At 48.7% G+C, this 19505-nt stretch overlaps 1 protein-coding gene and 1 pseudogene across 6 annotated transcripts; both read left to right on the top strand.

Moving 5' to 3' along the window:
- Positions 1 to 3903: 3903 nt before the first annotated feature.
- On the top strand, positions 3904 to 12644 carry Dnajb5 (DnaJ heat shock protein family (Hsp40) member B5). Of its 6 annotated transcripts, none has more exons than XM_008842419.3 (5): positions 3904 to 4094; positions 4857 to 4998; positions 7272 to 7516; positions 10468 to 11069; positions 11218 to 12644. In XM_008842419.3, the coding sequence occupies exons 1-5, from the start codon at positions 3932 to 3934 to the stop codon at positions 11449 to 11451; spliced, it is 1386 nt and encodes a 461-aa protein (XP_008840641.2). In that variant the 5' UTR covers positions 3904 to 3931; the 3' UTR covers positions 11452 to 12644. The 6 variants fall into 6 exon arrangements, with proteins under 6 accessions (XP_008840641.2, XP_008840635.1, XP_008840639.1 ...); XM_008842413.1 differs by having other exon boundaries at positions 4854 to 4998; XM_008842417.3 differs by lacking the exon at positions 4857 to 4998 and adding an exon at positions 4600 to 4797 and having other exon boundaries at positions 3961 to 4094; positions 11218 to 12642.
- Positions 12645 to 19302: 6658 nt separating this feature from the next.
- The window catches only part of LOC103741556, a 349-nt pseudogene continuing 146 nt past the window's right edge, over positions 19303 to 19505 (top strand).

Below are 19505 nucleotides of genomic sequence, written 5' to 3'. Positions count from 1 at the left end.
AAAGGGAGACCCCTTCCCAAAAAAACCAAAAAAAAAAAAAAAAAGGGAACTTTAGTTCACTGGCAGGCTGTTGAACGCTTGCCTCTAGAACTTGATACTACACACCCTCTACTGGTTGTTCCTAGAACTGCCATCTCATCTTAAAGCCAGAAATAACCCATTTAAACACTAATGGTACTGATGAGTGTAGGTTTAGAAGTGGAAGGAGATGCCAGGCAGTCAGTGTCAAAGCCCAGAACTGAAAATGGGGATGAATTCAATGATTTTAACCAGATTTGGCCAATTATAACAACAGTCAGTGTCTCAGGCTGATGCCAAAGTTGAGACTGGACATGGGACCAAGTCATAGGTTCATGTCAGCATGAAGTATGTATCAGATAAGATGCTAAAAGTTGCCGGGCATGGTGGCGCATGCCTTTAATTCCAACACTTGGGAGGCAGAGGCAGGCGGATCTCTGTAAGTTCAAGGTCAGCCTGGTCTACATAGTGAGTTCCAGGACAGCTGGGGCTACAGGGAAACCCTGTCTCCAAAAGACCCCCCCCCAAAAAAGTGCTAAAAGTCTGCCCAAAGGAAGAAGTCAGCCTGCATTCAAGGTATTGGGTCAATGTAGCATTCCTATGCCCAGATGAATGCATCAGGTGATGAGTACTCAGTCCTTGGAGAACTCCAAGCAGGAATACTACCCAGGGGATCAGTGGGAGAGCTGAAAGTCAGAAAGGAAGTCTCTAGTCTCTCAGGAGCTGCTGACTTTTAAGGTGGTAATGGGCAGACTGAGGAACCCTCTTTCTCCTCAGGTGTTGCAGTCCCAGCTTCATACTAAAGCCTCCACACACATCATACTACCACATACAAGTTGTAGGTTCAATTTGGGGAAAGGAACTACATAGAGCTGGCAGCTGTGGGGGGAGTTTTCCTTGCCTCCAGTATTCTGTTTCTACTAGCAACAGGGCCTGGCAGCCTCCCACACCCAGATCTTAGCAACCATGGGAGCCCCTGGCAACTGCTGCCATGGTGACAAGACAGGGAACTGGGGCGGGGGGATCTTCCTCTGGAGGATTTGAGATGTGTGCAAGATAGAGGGCTCCCCCTCCCATAAACAGTCTGGGAGGGAACATGTGCTCCTGTCTAAACACCTCCTCACTGGCACCCACCCCCGCCACCTGCCCACATGTTCCGGTTCCCTCAGGGTGAGGAAATGAGGGACACCTAGGGTTATGACGTCTCCATGGGAAGGGCGGGCAGGCGGGGGTGTTTGGAGCCAACATGATCACAGATGCATACATACACTGGCAGAAATGGTGTCAATGTCTCAACAGCCACATACTTCACTCTTTGTCATGTGGTCACATACCTATATCATCTAATCACACATGTATGCTGACACAAAGCCACATACCTATAGCAAATACAGAATCAGGCATACACAAAACATATTCATACAGATAAAAACCTACAAACTGAATCATGAATACAACAGTACAAATAACTCTCAGACACACACATTTGTAGTTGCATTCATACACCCAGATATCCCTGAACATCGAGTAAGAGTTAACTTGATTGAGAATTAGTTACATGCCAAGCTCAGAATGAAGTACAACATATGTGTCACCTTAATTAACCCTCACAACAATCCCTGAGGTGCTATTGTTGCTTATCCCTATTTGCAAAGGACAAAATAAGGCACAGATGTAGCAGGTGGCTTCACAAGGTCAGTAGTCTGACTCTAGGACCCACATTCTTACAGTCTATACTGCACTGTGGACCCCAGTTCATTAGGTGTATCAGATGCCCAGGACAGAAGGCAGTAGTAGTGATCTAGGCAGACAATGGAGCTCAGATTACCCCTCCTACAATGGGTCGCAGGCTACCTCTTTTACAGACACAAACCTGGAGCCGCTAAAGTCTCAAACTACAACTTAGAATTAGCAAGGCCAGGTAAGAACTTGTGACTAAACTGCCTCTGTTGACATGGATGAAGATGAGAGAAACAAGAGACAGAACTGGAATAGGAAGATTCCACCCACTGCTGGAGGGGGAGGGCTGAAGTGAGGAGGAGGAAAATTGAGAGCCCCCAATCACAGGACCCAGCATCACTTCTGGGCCCCCTTCTCCCACACTGCCTCTCTCCATATCACACTGTTCCCATTCCCTCATCACCACCCATCCCTTCTTCCTCATCCTGCCTTGCTCCATCACTTTGTCCCATCATTTTGCTGCCCATGCCATCTCCTCCCCACAGCCCACCTCACCTTTCAGTTATCCCATCACTTCTCCTTGCCTCCCACACTATCTTCTGGCCCCTTTCCATTTCCCATCCCACCTCCCTCAATCCCCCATACTGACTGCCCTATCTCCTGCCTCTCCTTCTACCCCACCTCCTCCTCTTCATCCTCTTGTCACCCTAATTCCCTTTCTTATTTTCAACTCATACTCCTTTACACTTAGAAGTCTCATGGTGAACCCTGGAAAGAGGTAGGTAGTGAAGAATATGCAGACCTTGCCCCAGGACCCTTAGACCCCTCTCTGCTCTACTCCATGGCCTAGGTTCCCCAAAGCTCAGTTTCAAGATCTATTATTTGCATGGCCTCATAAGTGTCTAAATTCTGTCTCTAGGAGCCAGCAAAGAATGAGATGAAAGCACTTTCTCCAACCTTTTCTTTGTCACCAAATCTCCCAACAACCCCCTCCCCCTCTTCACCCCCAGATTACCCCCTCCCCACCCCCGCTCCTTCCAGCACAGATGGGCCTGGGAGACAGTAACGTGGGCGCCAAGCTCTGTGTCTGCTGGAGCGGCGGCTTCCGCTGGCGACCGCCTCCGCAGCCCCGCCTGCTCCAAGGATTGGGGACACTGGGGCTGAGATTTAATGATTTACTGGGGGGTGGGGGGCTGAAATGACAGAGTATGAGGGTGTTAAGAAAGGGGATCATGGGGAGCTGAGGTAAAAGGTTAAAGAGGGAGCTATGATACTGAAGACCACAGATGTAGGGAGAAGAACTAATAATAAGACAAAAGAAGAAATAGGACAAGGCAGAAGATAGGGTGCAGGAAAACCGAGATCACAGCGGGTAAGAAGAGGGACTCAAAGGGGAAGACGAAAGGTTGGTTATAAGGGGTTTTGAAGTGGGAACCATGGGAGTTACTGAAAAGATGCTTACTCCTAAGCCAACCAGCGGGAAGGACTATGCGGAAGACGGAAACGGGGTTGGACAGAGAACCACGGAGATGTCACACCTGGAGTTAACAGTTACCTAGCACAGTGGGGAGACCATAAGGACACTTACACTCTCGGGTCTATCCCAGCCTGTTTTGTGTTACAGTTAGGCCATGTCAGGTCAACTCCAGGTCAAGGCAAGGTAAATCTAAATCAGGTCAGCTCGAGTTGGCTCACAATTTGATAGCCGACAGGTAAGAAGGGGTGACCTTTTGGCCCTGGTTCAGAGACTACACCTCCCAGAGTGCACTACTCTCCCCCTCCCCTAAATGGAGAAAAGAAAGAATGCTCGGTGTCACGGCCAACTGGTGGGTGCAGCTTTCCTATTAGGTTGTCTTTGACGTTTCACGGGTTCCAGAAGGTTCTCTCAGGATTCAAGCACTGGCCAGCACGTCCCACCTTCTCAAACCGGAGATTGGACCAATATAGTTGCCCCGCTGGCTCGGGTCGCAGTCACAGAGGCGAACCAATAAAATCAAAGGGCGCCTGAAGTTGCCGCCCTCTGTCCGTTTCACCAATGACTCGACGAAGTGGCGAAGAGGTGTGGTTGACTGATCCCAGAGCTCACCAATCACACTCACACCAATCGCTGCCCGGAATGTGTGCGCTGGTGGCCGAGTGACAGGGGCGGAGAAGGGGCGGCTATCACCGAGATGCTCGTTGAAGGATGCCCAATCACAGCAGAGTCTGGACTGAGTGACGGGCGGACGGTGCAATGGGCGGCGCGGAGGCGGAGCCGTGGGGGCGGGCTCCCGGTCCCGCTTTCTGCGGCCGGCGGGCAGGCGACTCCTGTCCGGAGTGGAGACCGCGGAGCCGGAGCCGGGGGAGGGGGCAGCGGCTGTCTGGCGGACCGCGGCGGCGCCCGCAGCTCCTCACCGGTGAGGGCGCCGAGCGAGAACCCGGGGGTCAGGAGCGGGGACCCGGGGGTCCGGGCGTGGGGCGTCGCGGAGACAGGTCCGGGTGTCGGGGGTTGGGACAGCCAGGGACCGCAGCCGCCTCTGCAGTGGGGGTGCGGGGACTCGGGGGGACTCGGGGCCGCGACCCGGGCTCGGGTCGGGTTCCGCCGGGCCGAGGCGTTTCTGAGCAGGCCGGCCGGCCGGCTGGGGTGACATCACCGCCCCCCTCCCCCGCGCAAACCCCCTCCCCTCTTCTCCCTGCCGTGCCTTTTGTCCCGGCCCGGCTCGGCTCTGCCCCGCCCCTCCCCGCCCATCTCGGGGGAGGAGACTCCCCGTCAGTGACTTCATTGAGTAGGTTCTCGTGGCTTGGGCTCGGGTCCTCCCCAGAGAGGCGAGAGGCGCTGAAGGCTTCTCGGGCCCTCCCTAGCACACCTGTCACAGGTACACGCTGCCACTCAGCGGCGCTCACTGTCACCCCGCCATACAGCCACTTGCACTCAGCCGGACACTGCTGTGCCCGAGAGCAGGTGGCCGCTGCACCCTCTCCCTCCACTCTCCGCACCTGCGGATCGGGTCCGGCTCCTGCGGCACCGACAGGCCTTGCTGGGCAAGGGCCCTAGAGAATCTGAGGAGGTGGCTTCCAGAGCTGCAGCGTTCCAGGCAGGCTCCGGTGGAGCGATCAGAGGTGAGGGGCTTGGCTGGGCATGTTTAAGCGCACAGTGCTCTCCTGCCCACCCCCAGCAGCACCCCCACTACAGGCTCGAGGAGCTTTCCGGAGCTTCCCACACTTCTGGGGAGAAGACTTCTTAGCCAGCTTGATGTTTAAAATTCAGCTGGAGCCCTTAAAACTTCGAGCGTGGACGCTGAATGGGTTTGTAAAGTTTCGGTAAGTCCCTCCTGAGAAGGGCACTCATCCATGCCAAATCAGATTCTCCACCTCAGCCATCCCCTGCATTGCCTCCTTGGTCCTGCCCTCTCATCTTCATCCCGTCCCCAGTTACATGCAAGAACCCACTTCCACCTCGCGCGTACTTTTGAATGAACTGCACCCCATATTATCACTTCATTATTTTTTCCACAAGCATCTCCAGTGTTTCAGCCCCTCATTTCTCCCTCATCCAGTAACCCATTTTCCCATTCCAGCCATTTCCTTTTGTCATCCCCTTCCTCAGTCCCATCTCCCCTCCAGCCGTCCTCCTGCCATTCCTCCTCAGGTTTTTCATTCCCGCTTCGACCTTAACATGCTCCACTCCATTCTTCTCCATCAAAGGCAGAGCCATGCCATGGGGTTCTTTTGTCATTCTACCACGTGGCTTGTGGGTAGGGGGAGGGATGGAGGGTGGAAAGGAGAAGGGGAAAGAAGGCAGGTCCTCAAAGAGTTTCCCCTGTGTCTGTGGAGGAAGTGAATTATGGATCTAGAATAGTTAGCAGATGGGTGCCAGGGAAGAGGCTGGCTTGAGGAGGTGATGAAGAAACCACAAAAGGTGGGTGGGCTGGCCAACCCGTGCCACTTGCCCTCTGCCTAGAAGCCACCAGAGTTCTCTGGGTACCCTGTTGGTGTGCTAGAGTTCTTCCAGCCCTGGGGGAAACTAAGTGTGGGCTGAGGCAGAGATAGCAGACCACCCCAGCTCATTCTCAGACTGCTTTTAATGTGGCTTCCGAAAATGGCTGCCCTCCCCCAGATGCTCTTTCTTCTCTGCCTCCCCCAACTCCAGTCTCCCCCACAGGCATGACATGCTGGTGTGGGGAAATGGGGGAGTACCCGCCTTTATGGTGCCTTCTCTTCGTCAGAATGAGGTGACTTCCAGCACCATGAGTCAACCTAGCCACCTGCAACAGGCCCTGTGGGGGCAGGAACTAAGGCCATTCTCCCTGCCTACCTGGGGCCTCAGAGACCTCCCCCTTAATTATCATAGCCAAGACACCCTGTACATACATATCACTACTTCGAAGCATTCACAAGCAGAAAAGCAGGCCTCTACTGTGGCTGTACTGCGACTCTCAGTACATTGCTAGAAAGACTCTCGTTCTCCCTGCTTTCACAAGGGTTGGCTCCATCTCAGAAGGGCTAAGAATGGCATCTGTCCACTACCTCTAATAGCTTTAGATATAGGAAAGTCCCGTTCCCTTCATATCCTCCACAGATCCATTGATGGGGGCGGGGATTAGATTGGAGGAATCAGAGCCCAGTGTTTCTCCTTCATAGAACAGATGCCCCTGCACCCCACTTAAAAGGGGTTATCAGAGGAGTGTGAGCCTAGCACTGAGTCAAATCCTAAACTGCAGGAACAGGTAGACGGAGGGAATTGCAGCAAAAGTAGGAAATGGTTAGTGTCGACTTCTGGCATCTAGGGTCTAAGAGTGCCCTATCTCTGGTGCTTTTGTTCACTAACACGGGTGCTCAGATAGCACAGACAAGTATTCACACAGTTTAGTGTGTAGCTACTGGGAAATGAGTAAAAGCAACTGTTACCCTGGTTGGGGGGAAAGATGGTGTCCCCCCTGCTAATGAGGGTGTTAGAAACAGCAGTTTCCAAAGGCTATGAGTCACCCTGTGATCTGACTCACACATGAGGCTTAGCATTGTCTATTGGGTAGGGGCAGGGAGATCTGGGGTCCCCAATAGCAGAAAAGACTCCAGACACCCAGACCCTGACTCAGCTAGCAGGACAGCTGGCTGAAGACCGGGGCCTGTTCCCAGTCCTGGGAAACTTCCCCAGCTGTCCTCAGCCCGGGCACCATGCCTGAGGTATGGCGTAGGAGAGACTATGAAGCTCAGGTGACCTCACTCCATACACTGACCTTTGTCAGCTTCTGTGTGTGAGTTTGGTCAGTCCACCGTGCCACCTCACTCAGAAGGGCCTCTCAGGGGTCCTCAGTCTGGTTCAAGGGACTGGGCCTCAGCCTAGCCCCAAGAAGTAGGCTACAATCTTTAGCCAGAAGCTGAGGAAGGAATTACAGAATCCTAGGATGTCAGAACTGGAAGACATCATCTAGTCCAAAACTTTCATTTTACAGATGGAGAGACAGAGGCTCACAGAATAGGCATGATCTGCTGAAGGTCACACAGGCAGTCATTTAGGGGTTGCAGGATCATCAGGAGTGGGGCTGAGATTTCGAGAGCAGGAGCACCAAAGATTGGCCCTGGGTTTCTTTCAGAAACAAGGAGACCAGCACCGGTCCAGTAGCTGTGATGGGAAAAGATTATTACAAGATTCTTGGAATCCCGTCAGGGGCCAACGAGGATGAGATCAAGAAAGCCTATCGGAAGATGGCCTTAAAGTACCACCCAGACAAGAACAAAGAACCCAACGCTGAGGAGAAATTTAAGGAGATTGCAGAGGCCTATGATGTGCTGAGTGACCCTAAGAAAAGGAGCCTGTATGACCAGTATGGGGAGGAAGGTAAGAGGGTGGCACTGCAGCCCGGTCCTGGACCCCTGTGTTTGTCTGGAGCCCTGGGTGAAGCAGTTCTCATAGTGGGGAACTGAGGAAGGGTGAAGGAGGCAAATTTTGTTAGAGTGGACCACTCACTACCTGGCCCTAGCTTACTATTATTCACCCCTGCCTATTGCTCCCCGCCCCCCTCCAGTTTAGGCCCTACAGAGACCTGGAGTCTGAGCCAAAGGCCTTCCTCCTGCTTCCCTTCCCAGCCTTATTAGTCCTGCCTGAAGTCTCTGCTGCTTCATTGGCTGATAGGAAAGGTTGGCGAGAGGAAGCCTATGGCTCTGTGAGGACAGCATTTACATCCATCAGCATAAAAGTCTGGCCCTTAAACAGCCAGGGTATTAACCACTAGAGTTCTGAGTGAAAGTGGTTGTTGCCTGCCTTACCCCAATCCCTGCCCACTTTAGGCCAGCAGAACAGAGGTGGAGCTTTGCCTCCCAGAGGAAGTGGCAGGGATCCAAGGGTGGAAGGGAAACTGTTGCTGGTATCTTACCCCCTCCCCTCCCTAGGGTAGTTGGTGGCCACGCACAGGGCGGCAGCAGGAAAGGCCCAAATAAAGCCTCTAAGAGGGTGGCCCCTCCCAGCACATCCCACGGGCATGATGTAGCTGCTAATTCTGGGCCTGCCCCTCGGGGCCGCCTGCCACCCGCCAGCCACAGGCACCTGTCAGGCTATATTAAGAGACATTGTCACAGCTGAGGACTCCTTCCTGGGAAGAACTGTCCTTCCTCCCAACGACATCCACCTTTCTTTCATATTCTCCTGCTCTTCACCCTCCTAAACCTAGCCTCAAAATGAAATGGGCTAATGGTATGCACCATACCTGATTAAATGTAGGGGCTCAAGAGAATGTTCTTTCTATCCCCTCGTTCTGTTTCATTCATCTCTGCCTCTCTCCCTGTGTGTACCCGTCTTCCCAACCCACTCCTTTTATTCCCTATACTGCCTAGTCACTCCGTCTTTTCCCCTATTCATTCCTAGACTTGCCAATTCCCAGAGATACCAGGCACCTGCTCAGATCCCCAGCATTCTCCCAACTGAGAAAATTTTCTTTCTTGGATGGGGAGTATTAGGAGCAGGAAAGAGGGAAAGCAGTAAAGACACCACGCCACTGTGTGACCTGTCTCAGAATTGCATTCATTCCTGCACTGAGCTTCACCTTCGGAAAGGAAATGTGGGCAGCTACCCCAGTCCCCACCCCTCATATATGACCAAGCCTAAGTGAAGTGCAGCATTCAAACCCTACGCCAGAGAGTGGGTCTAGATCCAGATTACAGTGCAGATCAGGTGCACTGTGGCCTAGGGAAGGAAGGCCTGAGGAAGGAGAAGCAACCTTGGAAAGTTGGTTATATTTCTGTCTACTCTGCCTCTTTCCCAACAGCCAGCCAGAACAATGTACACACAGACTCTGTGTACAGCTCTGACTTAGAACAAGTTGTTCTCAGCTTGAAAGGGGGGTGGTGGTGGCAGAACAGGAATCCCCATGGTGAGAATTACCCCCTCCTGTCATCATTAGTACAGCCTCCCGTTCACTCATGGAGCTCTGCCTTTCTTGAACTTGCTCAATAGCTAGCCCCTCAGCAGGAGGAAAAACAGCCCCTAAATCTTACAAGAGAGGTCCAGAAGCAGCTACCACGGGACTCTGAATGTCTGCCACTTACATGGCCTCTCTAACGAAACCCAAACCTGTCCTTGTGGTCCCAGGAAATAAGAGGCTAATTTAGGCTCAGGCTTCCACAGCCAATTGAAATTCTAGCTAAAAGGCCCCCTTTGAAGAGAGCTGAGAATACACCCCAGTGTTAGAGTGCTTGCCTAGCATCCACAAAGTCCTAGGTTCCATCCCCAGTATCACCAAATAAACAAATAAGCCCCATTGAAAAGGGCCCCTTCCCTCAGCCCAGCCCCATCCTGAGTCTACATATTTTGAATCCAGCTCAGTGTTAATCCTCTCCCCATACTTCCAAAAACCCCATCACATACTTCCCATGAAGGTACCATTCCAGAAATCTGAGTCCCTTATACGGGACCGGACTTCAAGAGAGCAGCTGGGGTCACCACTTGCATTATGTCAGCCCATTCATGCATGGTGGCTGCTCCACGTTAGGTGTGGGATGCAAGACTTGGTGTTGTGTAACTCCAGGGAGCTCTGTTCCCATTGTAGTTTGTGTCTGTACAATGTGTGAATGACAGTCCCTGGAGCTGTACAACACTGGATCAGAGTATAGGAATAAAATATTTGAAAATCTAGAAAAATAGCTCCTCGTTTCCATATTAATGAGCTTTTCTGCTTTTTTGAGTCCTCTTGATTTCCCATTTGAGCAGGAGTGAGGAAAGAGGAAGCAGAATGAAAGCGGACTTCCTTCTGGATTGTGTCCACACTTCATTTGGGACAGGTCGCTTACTAGTCCCCTGTGTGGTCAAATGCTGTCTAATTGTCTCTTGTCCTGTGTGTCTTTGGAATTAAGCAGAGGTTTAGGATACAGGTGTGGCCTGTAATGTGATACTAGGTCAACTACCAAGTCCTTATGAAACATGTCTGGACTGTGAGTAAGTGGAAATGTTTACAGGACTGGAAGTCACATCCTCAAGTCTCTTAGTCCTGGCTGTTCCGTTTATTGGCTAACTCAGCCTGTTGGTTTGGTTTGGCTCCTCCTACCCAGCCTTCTGAGTATTGAGAACACAGGCATGCTGCACCATGCCTGGATACATTATTCTTAGATATGTTATTAAGTAAGAGTGGAAATTAATCTTGTCCAATGCATTTCTTACTCTGTTAGTTTAGCCCTCTGTGGGAGTTAAAGATTGCTTCTTCCTCTAGGCCCATTAACCAGGAGCTTAGAGGTCAGAGGCCAGAGACTGAGGTAGGGCCAGGATGGGCCACACTGCCCGTAACTTCTCCTCCCCTCTAGGCCTGAAGACCGGCGGTGGTACCTCAGGTGGCTCCAGTGGCTCCTTTCACTACACCTTTCATGGGGACCCTCATGCCACCTTTGCTTCCTTCTTTGGTGGCTCCAACCCCTTCGATATCTTCTTTGCCAGCAGTCGCTCCACTCGGCCGTTCAGTGGCTTTGACCCAGATGACATGGATGTGGATGAAGATGAAGACCCATTTGGTGCCTTTGGCCGCTTTGGCTTCAATGGGCTGAGTAGGGGTCCAAGGCGAGCCCCAGAACCACTGTATCCCCGGCGCAAGGTGCAGGACCCACCTGTGGTGCATGAGCTGCGAGTGTCGCTAGAGGAGATCTACCACGGCTCCACCAAGCGCATGAAGATCACAAGGCGGCGTCTTAACCCTGATGGGCGAACTGTGCGCACTGAGGACAAAATCCTGCACATCGTCATCAAGCGTGGCTGGAAGGAAGGTACCAAGATCACTTTCCCCAAAGAGGGTGATGCCACACCCGACAACATCCCAGCCGACATCGTCTTCGTGCTCAAAGACAAGCCCCACGCACACTTCCGCCGGGATGGTACCAACGTGCTCTACAGTGCACTGATCAGTCTCAAGGAGGTGGGACCTGCTGGAGTGTGTGAGTGTGTGTGTGTGTGTGTGTGTGTGTGTGTGTCCCTTCCTTCCTGGCACATTCTTTCCCTGTTTCAATCTTTTTCCTTCCTCCCCACCCTCTCTACCTTTTCTCACTCTGCCTTATTTTTCCCAGGCGCTGTGTGGCTGCACTGTGAACATTCCGACCATTGATGGCCGAGTGATCCCTTTGCCCTGCAATGATGTCATCAAGCCAGGCACAGTGAAGAGACTCCGTGGGGAGGGCCTTCCCTTTCCCAAGGTGCCCACTCAGCGGGGAGACCTCATAGTGGAATTCAAAGTTCGCTTCCCAGACAGATTAACCCCACAGACACGACAGATCCTTAAGCAACACCTACCCTGCTCCTAGGCTCTGCCCCGGCTAGTCCAGAGTCTACCATAGCAATACCCCCATAATCACCCTATCTAATGTGTACCTGGCTAGATGTCCACTGGACACTGGCAACATTTCTAAAACGGAAAAAAAAAAAAAAAAAGCCACTGATTTTCAGGAAAATGTTCCTGTCCCCGACCCCTTTCAGAGCTGGGCTGCTTTGGGGGAATGGGAGGGAGGTGGGGAGAGCTAGCCCAGACCAGGGGTCATTTTCATGTCACTAGCTTTGAATCCAGTTCCCACTCCAGTGGCTGGAGAGTGACTTGAGTGCTACTTGAAGATATAGATTCCTTGTCCATGCCTGTAAATAGCATGTCCTCCTCCCCTCTCAGCCTTGCTAATACTGCTCCTCTCCCTTCCCTCTGGCTCCCTCCTGCTGGGGGAGGAAGAGACTAGAAAGGACACTGCTTTCCCACCCCCATCCCCAGGTCTGTAGTGTCCAAGGCTATTGCACAAATATTCATGCACATGAAGCACTTGCCTAGAGCGCTCTGCCTCTCTGGGAGACAAAATAGGAGAGGAGATAGGAAGGGAAGGTCCATAACTTGTAAACAAGGCCATTCATGAGCACGAGACACTTTTCATTTGGGGCAGGGAGGTGAACTGACTCTCAGAAACCTCCCCTACAGCTGCCCTGCCTACACCCCCACAGACTGGGAGGTTTTGTCCTCCCAGCTGCTCTGAGGAGTGTTCAAGGGTCGAGAAAAGGGAAGAGGGGCTGAAGCATTAAGGCTAAGAGGTGGGGCAGGGCCCATCTCCAGTTATCAGGAAGGAAAAGGGCTTTGGGGTCAGGTGGCAGCTATTCCCCCCCAAGAGATTCAGGGTCACAGGTTTTTCCCCACATCTCTGAACTCAGGGCCTAGCCACCCCAAACTTCCGAACCCCATTTTTGTGATATGTGAAACTACTTATTTCTTACCCTTCTTGGAGGCTGTGTTGGGAATTCCCAGCCCCTTTCTGCCTGTGTGACCACCACCCCCACACTCCCACAGTTGTAAAGATATCAAATAGTGAAGGATCTGGGAGAAGATGGCTTCAGCCGGTCCTGGGGTGGGGTCATTAGAGGTTTTCTCACTTTGACAAGCCCCTGAATGTTTTTATAGTAGTTTTTTTGTATTTTTTTGTAATGACAGTATTATGAAAAAAATAAAGTATTTTAAAAATATGGCCTCTGAGTAGGAGCAGCGACCCTGGGATGGGGGCAGACATGCATGCCGTACCAGTGCTAACCTCTTTCCAGAGCCCTGTGTACCTTTGGAAAGCCCAGCCACACCCTCAATATAAGCCAAAGCTGACCTCTTCTTCCTTTAAGCTGTCTTCTTGGAATTCCAGAACATCTGCCCCCAAAACTACAAAGACAGAAGCCACTACCTCGCTATCTGGGAAGGAAAAAAAATTCTTAGATATGAGAAATAGAGACTCTCTTGAAGATATGTCAACATGAAATCTAATTGATTTTCTCTTCTTGCTTAAACTTTCTCTTTGAGTTAAAGATATTTTCTTCCTTGGAGGGGGTGGAGGACTTCCTGGCTGATTAGAATAGGTGCATTCTCAAAGACAAAGTTTGGGCACAAAGAATGTAGCTAAAGGCTCTTGGCATCCTGGCATGGTGGTGGCCCTGCCTAGGGACCTGGGCTCCCTGAAAGGCAGTACACACAGTTGCTGCTCCTTGAATCATACCATTTTCTGGAGATCTCTGTCCTAGTATCTGACCTACCTACCTGTTAGGCAACCCTGACTCTCAGGGCCTGAGTAACATTACACAGTGGGTACCATCTTTTCTCTTTGGTCTGAGTAGGAAGGAGCCCAGGGGTTATAGGAATGGCTGCCTTCTGGCTGTCTGGGCCTGGCCTTCCTTCTGGGACTGGCTCCCTGCCAAACACGCCAGCCACATTGCCAGAGGCCCATGACAGCCATGTCCTCCTGAGACCACTGTCCCCAGTACTGTGAGGACTTCTGGCTCCACACAGAGGCGGGCACTGGGCTTCTCAGAAACCTTTCTGACACACTTAATCCTAGGACAGTGATACTGACAAGAGTACTCTTCTCTGACCTGAGATACTTCCTGTGGGAGGCTCTTCCTTCTAGAACCCAAACTAGGGGGTCTAGCTCACAAGGGGGTCTGCTAAAGCCTGGGTCTGGGCAGGGTGGCCCCCACCATACATAATCCTACCCCATGCTCTCCTGCTTTGGGAATTATAGGGTGGTCTTGCTCATTTGGGGTTAAATTCTTGTCCTGGGTCTTCCTTGAGGCCTGAAACTTCGAAATTTGGCTTTCCTGGGCTGGAATTCTTCTGGCCTTATATGGACACCAGGCCTTGAATCTTGTCATGTCTTCATGTTTTTACTGAGCACAGTCTTCTGGGGCCATAAAACTGAGATCCTAGAAATCAAGCTGAGGCAAGGAGCCCTTCAATGTGGACACACTAAGTGCATGGACAGAGGGGAGAAAGGAGAGAGGGATAGAATTGGGAGGGAGAGAGAGAGGGTTATGAGGGGAGAAGGAAAAAGTAAAGAAACTGGAGGAATGTTTCCTGGAGGATGATGGGATCTTTATTGGGTTTTTTAATTTGGCCAAGTCCCTGAATATTTTATAGGGGTGAGTATGCGCACGTGTGTGTGTGTGTGTGTGTGTGTGTGTGTGTGTGTGTGTGTGTGTGTGTGTGTGTGTGTGTGTGTATATGTGTGTGTGTAATGAAAGAAGTGTGGCAATCATTTGTTCATTCCATATGAGAATAATATGCTCTTTAAAACTTGGCTATCCTGGATCCCGGACCACCCTCGTCACTGGAGTCACTTAACCCTCAGATAGCCATTAAGCTTCTGGACACCCCTTGGCTCACCGGATGTCAAGACAGCTCACTGTGAGTTAGGGGCTGCTGTCCCCTTGGACCTCATTTCTCCTTTGCTTCTTTGACCTTCAAAGGACTCGCCAAATCCCCAATATCTTTCAAAAACGAAAACTTTTCCCTCTGTGATGAGCCCCTCCAGCCCTTCTCTTTGTTTTCTGCTTCTGAGCACTGCTCCTCCATGGCTGCAGTTTCTTGGGATGTAGTTCCTTCTCATCATCTTTTGGGTCATGTCCTACTGTTGTGATTTGGAGTAACTCTGGACTACCTCTTGTTCTCATCCCCATGCAGTTTATCTATGGTAGTGGTATCAGGAGCCAAAAGATTTGTCTACTCTCTTTCTTGAATTAAGGGTCCCTACAATCCCACGACCAAAAAATATCTCAGGTGCCTCTAGACTTTCTTGCTCATACTAGGGACCAAATCCAGGCCCTTAAACATGCCAGGCAAGTGTTCTACCCCTGTGCTACATCCTCACTCCTGGAACTGAGTTTTTTATAAGCCAATATACCTAAGGGTTTCTTACAAGGAGCTAAAGAATGTCCGTTTAGCTATCACTGAAACGTGGGTGTCTCAGAAGGAAAGCTGGGGAAGGGGCCTCAACTGGGCCTGTATCATCTCAACAATTTTATCATTGCACAGTTTTAACATCTTGAGAAATGAGCTCCACTTCTAACCCGCTCCAGTCATGCCACTTTGACTTCTAGTGCATGTCAAATGCCGGAGTTAAGGAAGGAACGCTTCCAGGAAATATTTAGGCAACGTTATGGATTTGATCAGAGTACTGAAATAACAGTTCCCACACAGCTGTTTTTTAAAAACTTTCCAGGAGGGGACAATGTACAGTTGTCAACAACCCAAGAACAATACACACGGATTGTTTGTTGTTCAATAAACAAGGATTTTGCTTTGACAAATCTGCCCATCTTCTTGTCTTAGCAAGAATGTTTTCCAATTGCTTTCAGCCTAGATTTTCTCTTGATAAGTCATGATCCATCAACAAGTCATTTTTAACTCTTCTAGAGAACTAGCCCCCTAGACTAGGATAACTCTGAAACTTTTTGATATTACCTTTGAGGCACATTCTTGGGCTATGACTCTTGATTCTTTCCTGGGTCATGCTCTAGCTAACCTTTGCTGTGCCCTTCACATAGAAGCTTCTTGAATACCAAGTCAGATCTTCCTTAGACCCTGCTGCTATGCTCTATAAACACCTAGAGTGCTGTAACATCTAAGCTTGTTCCTTAGCTAAAATATGCATATTAGTTACTCTGGTGGCTACATTGGTGTCAAAGACTCTTGGCTCCTTTAGGCCAGAACCAAGCAGTGTTATATGAGACTCTTTCAAAGGTGGTGCTCTAGTTGATTCCAAAGGTTATTCCTTATAGGAAATTCTCTAAGAAGAATAGAAAATGTCACATAGACCTGGAAGGCCTGGCTTTATTGAAAAAAAATGGGCGGGATGGTATGGATGTAGCTCTGGTAGACTATTTGCCTAGCATGTGCAAGGAGCTCAGTCTTAGACCCTTTGTACTCCAGTAAAACACTTTAAGACAGATAAAGAAATAACAAATATGGTCCATGCACATACACAAGTGATGTGGTGGTGGTGAGGATCAGTAAAATGTGTCCCCGAGGAAGCCTAGACTTGTGCTTACTAGACAAGGACCATAAATTGACTATATAAAATACATTCAAATAACTGAAAGAAGAACATGAAAACAGCATCTTACCAAACCACATATTGTCAATGAAGACAGAATTTTTTAAGTCACAAAATAGAAACTTTGGAGTTGAAAAGTATATCTGAAATGAAAATTTGATAAAAGCATGAATAAATTAGAGAAGACAACAAAAAGATAGCTTAAAGATAGGTAGATGAAATGATTCAATTGGAAGAACGGGAAGAAAAAAGAATAAAGGGAAGTAAAGAAAGCCTGTAAGATCTGTGGGATGCCGTCAAGCAAAACATAAATAATGGAAGTTCCAAGGACAGAAGAGAGAAAAAGGGTAAAAATGTACAAAGTCCTGGGTTTGATCCCTGGCACACGGAGGAGGAGGAATAAGAGGAAGAGAAACAAGGGCTAAAAACTTCCCAAATTAGATAAAAGAACTTATTAATCTACATATTCAAAATGTTCAGTGCTGGGAGGCTGGAGAGATGGCCCAGTTAAGAACACCGGCTGCTCTTGCAAAAGACCCGATTCAGTTCCCCCAGCACCCACATAGTGGCTAACAACTGTCTGTAATGCAGTCCCAGGGGATCCAACACCCTCTTCTAACCTCCATATACATTGTATGACACGGGTGCCCTTACATACACACAGACAACACACTCATACACATTTAAAAAAAAATTTTTTTTAATTCTGAAAAAAAAAAGTTCAGTATTGGAGCTCAGTAGCAGAGTGGTTGCCTAGTAAGGCCCTGAGTTTGACCCCCAGCACAAGGAAAAAAAAAAAGAAAGAACTCTAAATGGATAAGTGGGATAAACAAAAAGATCCACAGGCAGACAGATCATATCAAACGTCAATAAAGCTAAACAGCTGATTTGTAATCAGAAGCCATGTAGACCAGAGGGCAGGGATTACATATTCAGTGTTGGAGAGGAAAGTCTATACCCAGAAAAACTACTTATCAACAATGATAGGTAGTGGTACATGCCTATAATCCCAACAATGGCAAGACCTAGGCAGGAAGATCCTGGACTTAAGGACAGCTAGACAACAAGTTTAAAGCCAGCCTGGAGGACTGTGCACCTGAAGCTGAACACTCTCTCAAAAAAACAAAAACAAAAAACACTCAAGATAAAGACCAAGAAAACTGCGGCTGGAGAGATGGTTTAGTGTTAAGGGCACTAGCTGCTCTTGCAGAGGACCTGGGTTCAAGTTTGAGCACCCTTGTGGTGGCTAACAACCATCAGTAACTCCAGTTCCAGGGGATCTGATGCCTTCTTCTGACCTCTGTGGGTATTGCATGCATGTGGTGTACTTGATGCATGAGGCAAAACACTCATACACATTAAAAACAAAAAACCTCAAAAGCTGCAAATCTGCCCTACAAAAATACTAAAGGGAGTCCTTCAGGCTGAAATAAAACTAAGCAATAACTCAAGTCTACATGAAGACATAAAGAAAACTAGTAAAATTACAGGAATCAAAATAAAAGTATGTACATGCAAAGATTTTTATTTGTATTTTCCTATTTTGTTTCAAAGATACCTGCATAAAGCAATATTTATAAATATATGTTGATAGGAATAACATATGTAAAGATTGTTATTCCCATCAACATATATTTATAATTTTATGTTCAAAAGAAAACAAAAGAGATTGAAGAAAAGAGTTATATAGGAGCAAAATTTCTATATACTATTAAAATAATCTGTATTTGTTCAGACTAACATCTTATAAACTATGATTTATTATAATAAAGATGAGATAAGATAGGATAAAGATAAGACTTATTTGGATAAATTAATAAAAGTAATATAAATTAATACAAGTTAAAATAATTATAATCTTAAAGGTAACAACTAAGAAAACAACTAAAAAACATAGTAAACAAGGGCTGGGATGTAGCTCCGTGGTTGAACATTTGCCTAGCATGCTGTGAGATCCCGGGTTCACTCTCCAGTACTGGAAGAAAAAAGTAAACAAAATGTCAAGGTAACTAAATGTCTTACCTGCCAGGCATGTTGGTGGATGCCTTTAATCCCAATACTCCAGAAGTGGAGGAAGGCAGATCTCTGTGAGTTCAAGGCCAGCCTGGATTCCATAGTGAGACCCTGTCTCAAAAAACAAAACAAGGAGCTGGAGAAATGGCTCAGTGGTTAAAAGCACTGGTTGTTTTTGCAGAAGACCCAGGTTCGGGTCTCAGCACCCACATGGCAGCGAATAACCATGCATAACTCCAGTTCCAGGGGATCTGACACCCTCTTCTAGTTTCTTTGGGCATTTCACAACATAAGTGCACTTACATACCTGTAAGCAAAATACTCATAGACATAAAATAAAAAGCAGGGCTGGGCGTGGTGGTGCATGCCTTTAGTCCCAGCACTCAGGAGGCAGGGGCAGGCGGATCTCTGTAAGTTCGAGGCCAGCCTGGACTACATAGTGAGTTCCAGGCCAGCTGGGGCTACAAGGAGACCCTGTCTCAAAAAGACTCCCCCCCAAAAAATTAGAAAAAAAATTATCCAAGCTGGTGTGGTGGCACACATTCTGCAATCCTAGTACCTAGGAAGAAGCTAGAGGATCAGGAGTTCAAGGCCAGAGCAAGGTCGTTAAACAATAATAGAGTAAGTGATTTAAATACCTCACTTTTATCTCTAGATTAGATCATCATCTAAACTAAAAAGCAACAAGCAGAGGCTGGAGAGATAGCTCAGTGGTTAAGAGTGCACACAGCTGTTACAGAAGATCCAATTTTGGTTCCCAGCACCCACATCTGGTGGCTCACAGCTGCCTGTAACCCTAGCTCCAGGGGATCTTTCAACTTCTGCACTCCGAGGACACCTGCAACTCATGTGCCCACATACATACACACACATATGCACATTATTAAAAATAATCTGAGATTGGGGCTGGAGAGATGGCACAGTGGTTAAGAACACTGGTTGTTCTTGCAGAAGACCTGGGTTCATATCCCAGCACCCACATGGCAGCTAACAACTGTCCAATCCCAGGGGATCCAACAGCCTCTTCTGACCTCTGTGGGTATTGTATGACATGGGTGCACTTACTTATATGCAGGCAATACACGCATACACATAAAATAATAAATAAAATTTAAAAAAAATATCTGAGATCAAGGCCAGCCTGGTCTACATAGCCAGTTGCAGGTAAGCTGAGGCTATAGGGAGACCCTATCTCAAAATTAAATTAAAAAGTAAATAAATAAAATAAAACAGATCTTTTTAAAAAAATTAACCAACAGGACTCTGGCAGCTCAGGACTCAGTGCAAGTACAACAGAATCCCATGATTCTCCTGAGGCTCTTCGGGCTGTCCTCCGTCCTTAGGTCAGCAGTCTCAGGGCATTTGTAGGAAACATTGATGTTACAGCAGTGGTGTTTAATAAGGATCTTGATCCTGTACAGAAACTCTTTGTGGACAATAAGAAAGTATAAATCAAAGTGACAGACATCTGGGGGACCTGTTGATACTGGTCCAGAGTATCAGCA

Source organism: Nannospalax galili, unplaced genomic scaffold (assembly GCF_000622305.1).
Source record: "Nannospalax galili isolate Female #2095 unplaced genomic scaffold, S.galili_v1.0 scaffold341, whole genome shotgun sequence".
Lineage (NCBI taxonomy): Eukaryota > Metazoa > Chordata > Mammalia > Rodentia > Spalacidae > Nannospalax > Nannospalax galili.
The sequence above is the reverse complement of the archived record's forward strand: the minus strand, read 5'-3'. Positions and strand labels throughout refer to the sequence as shown.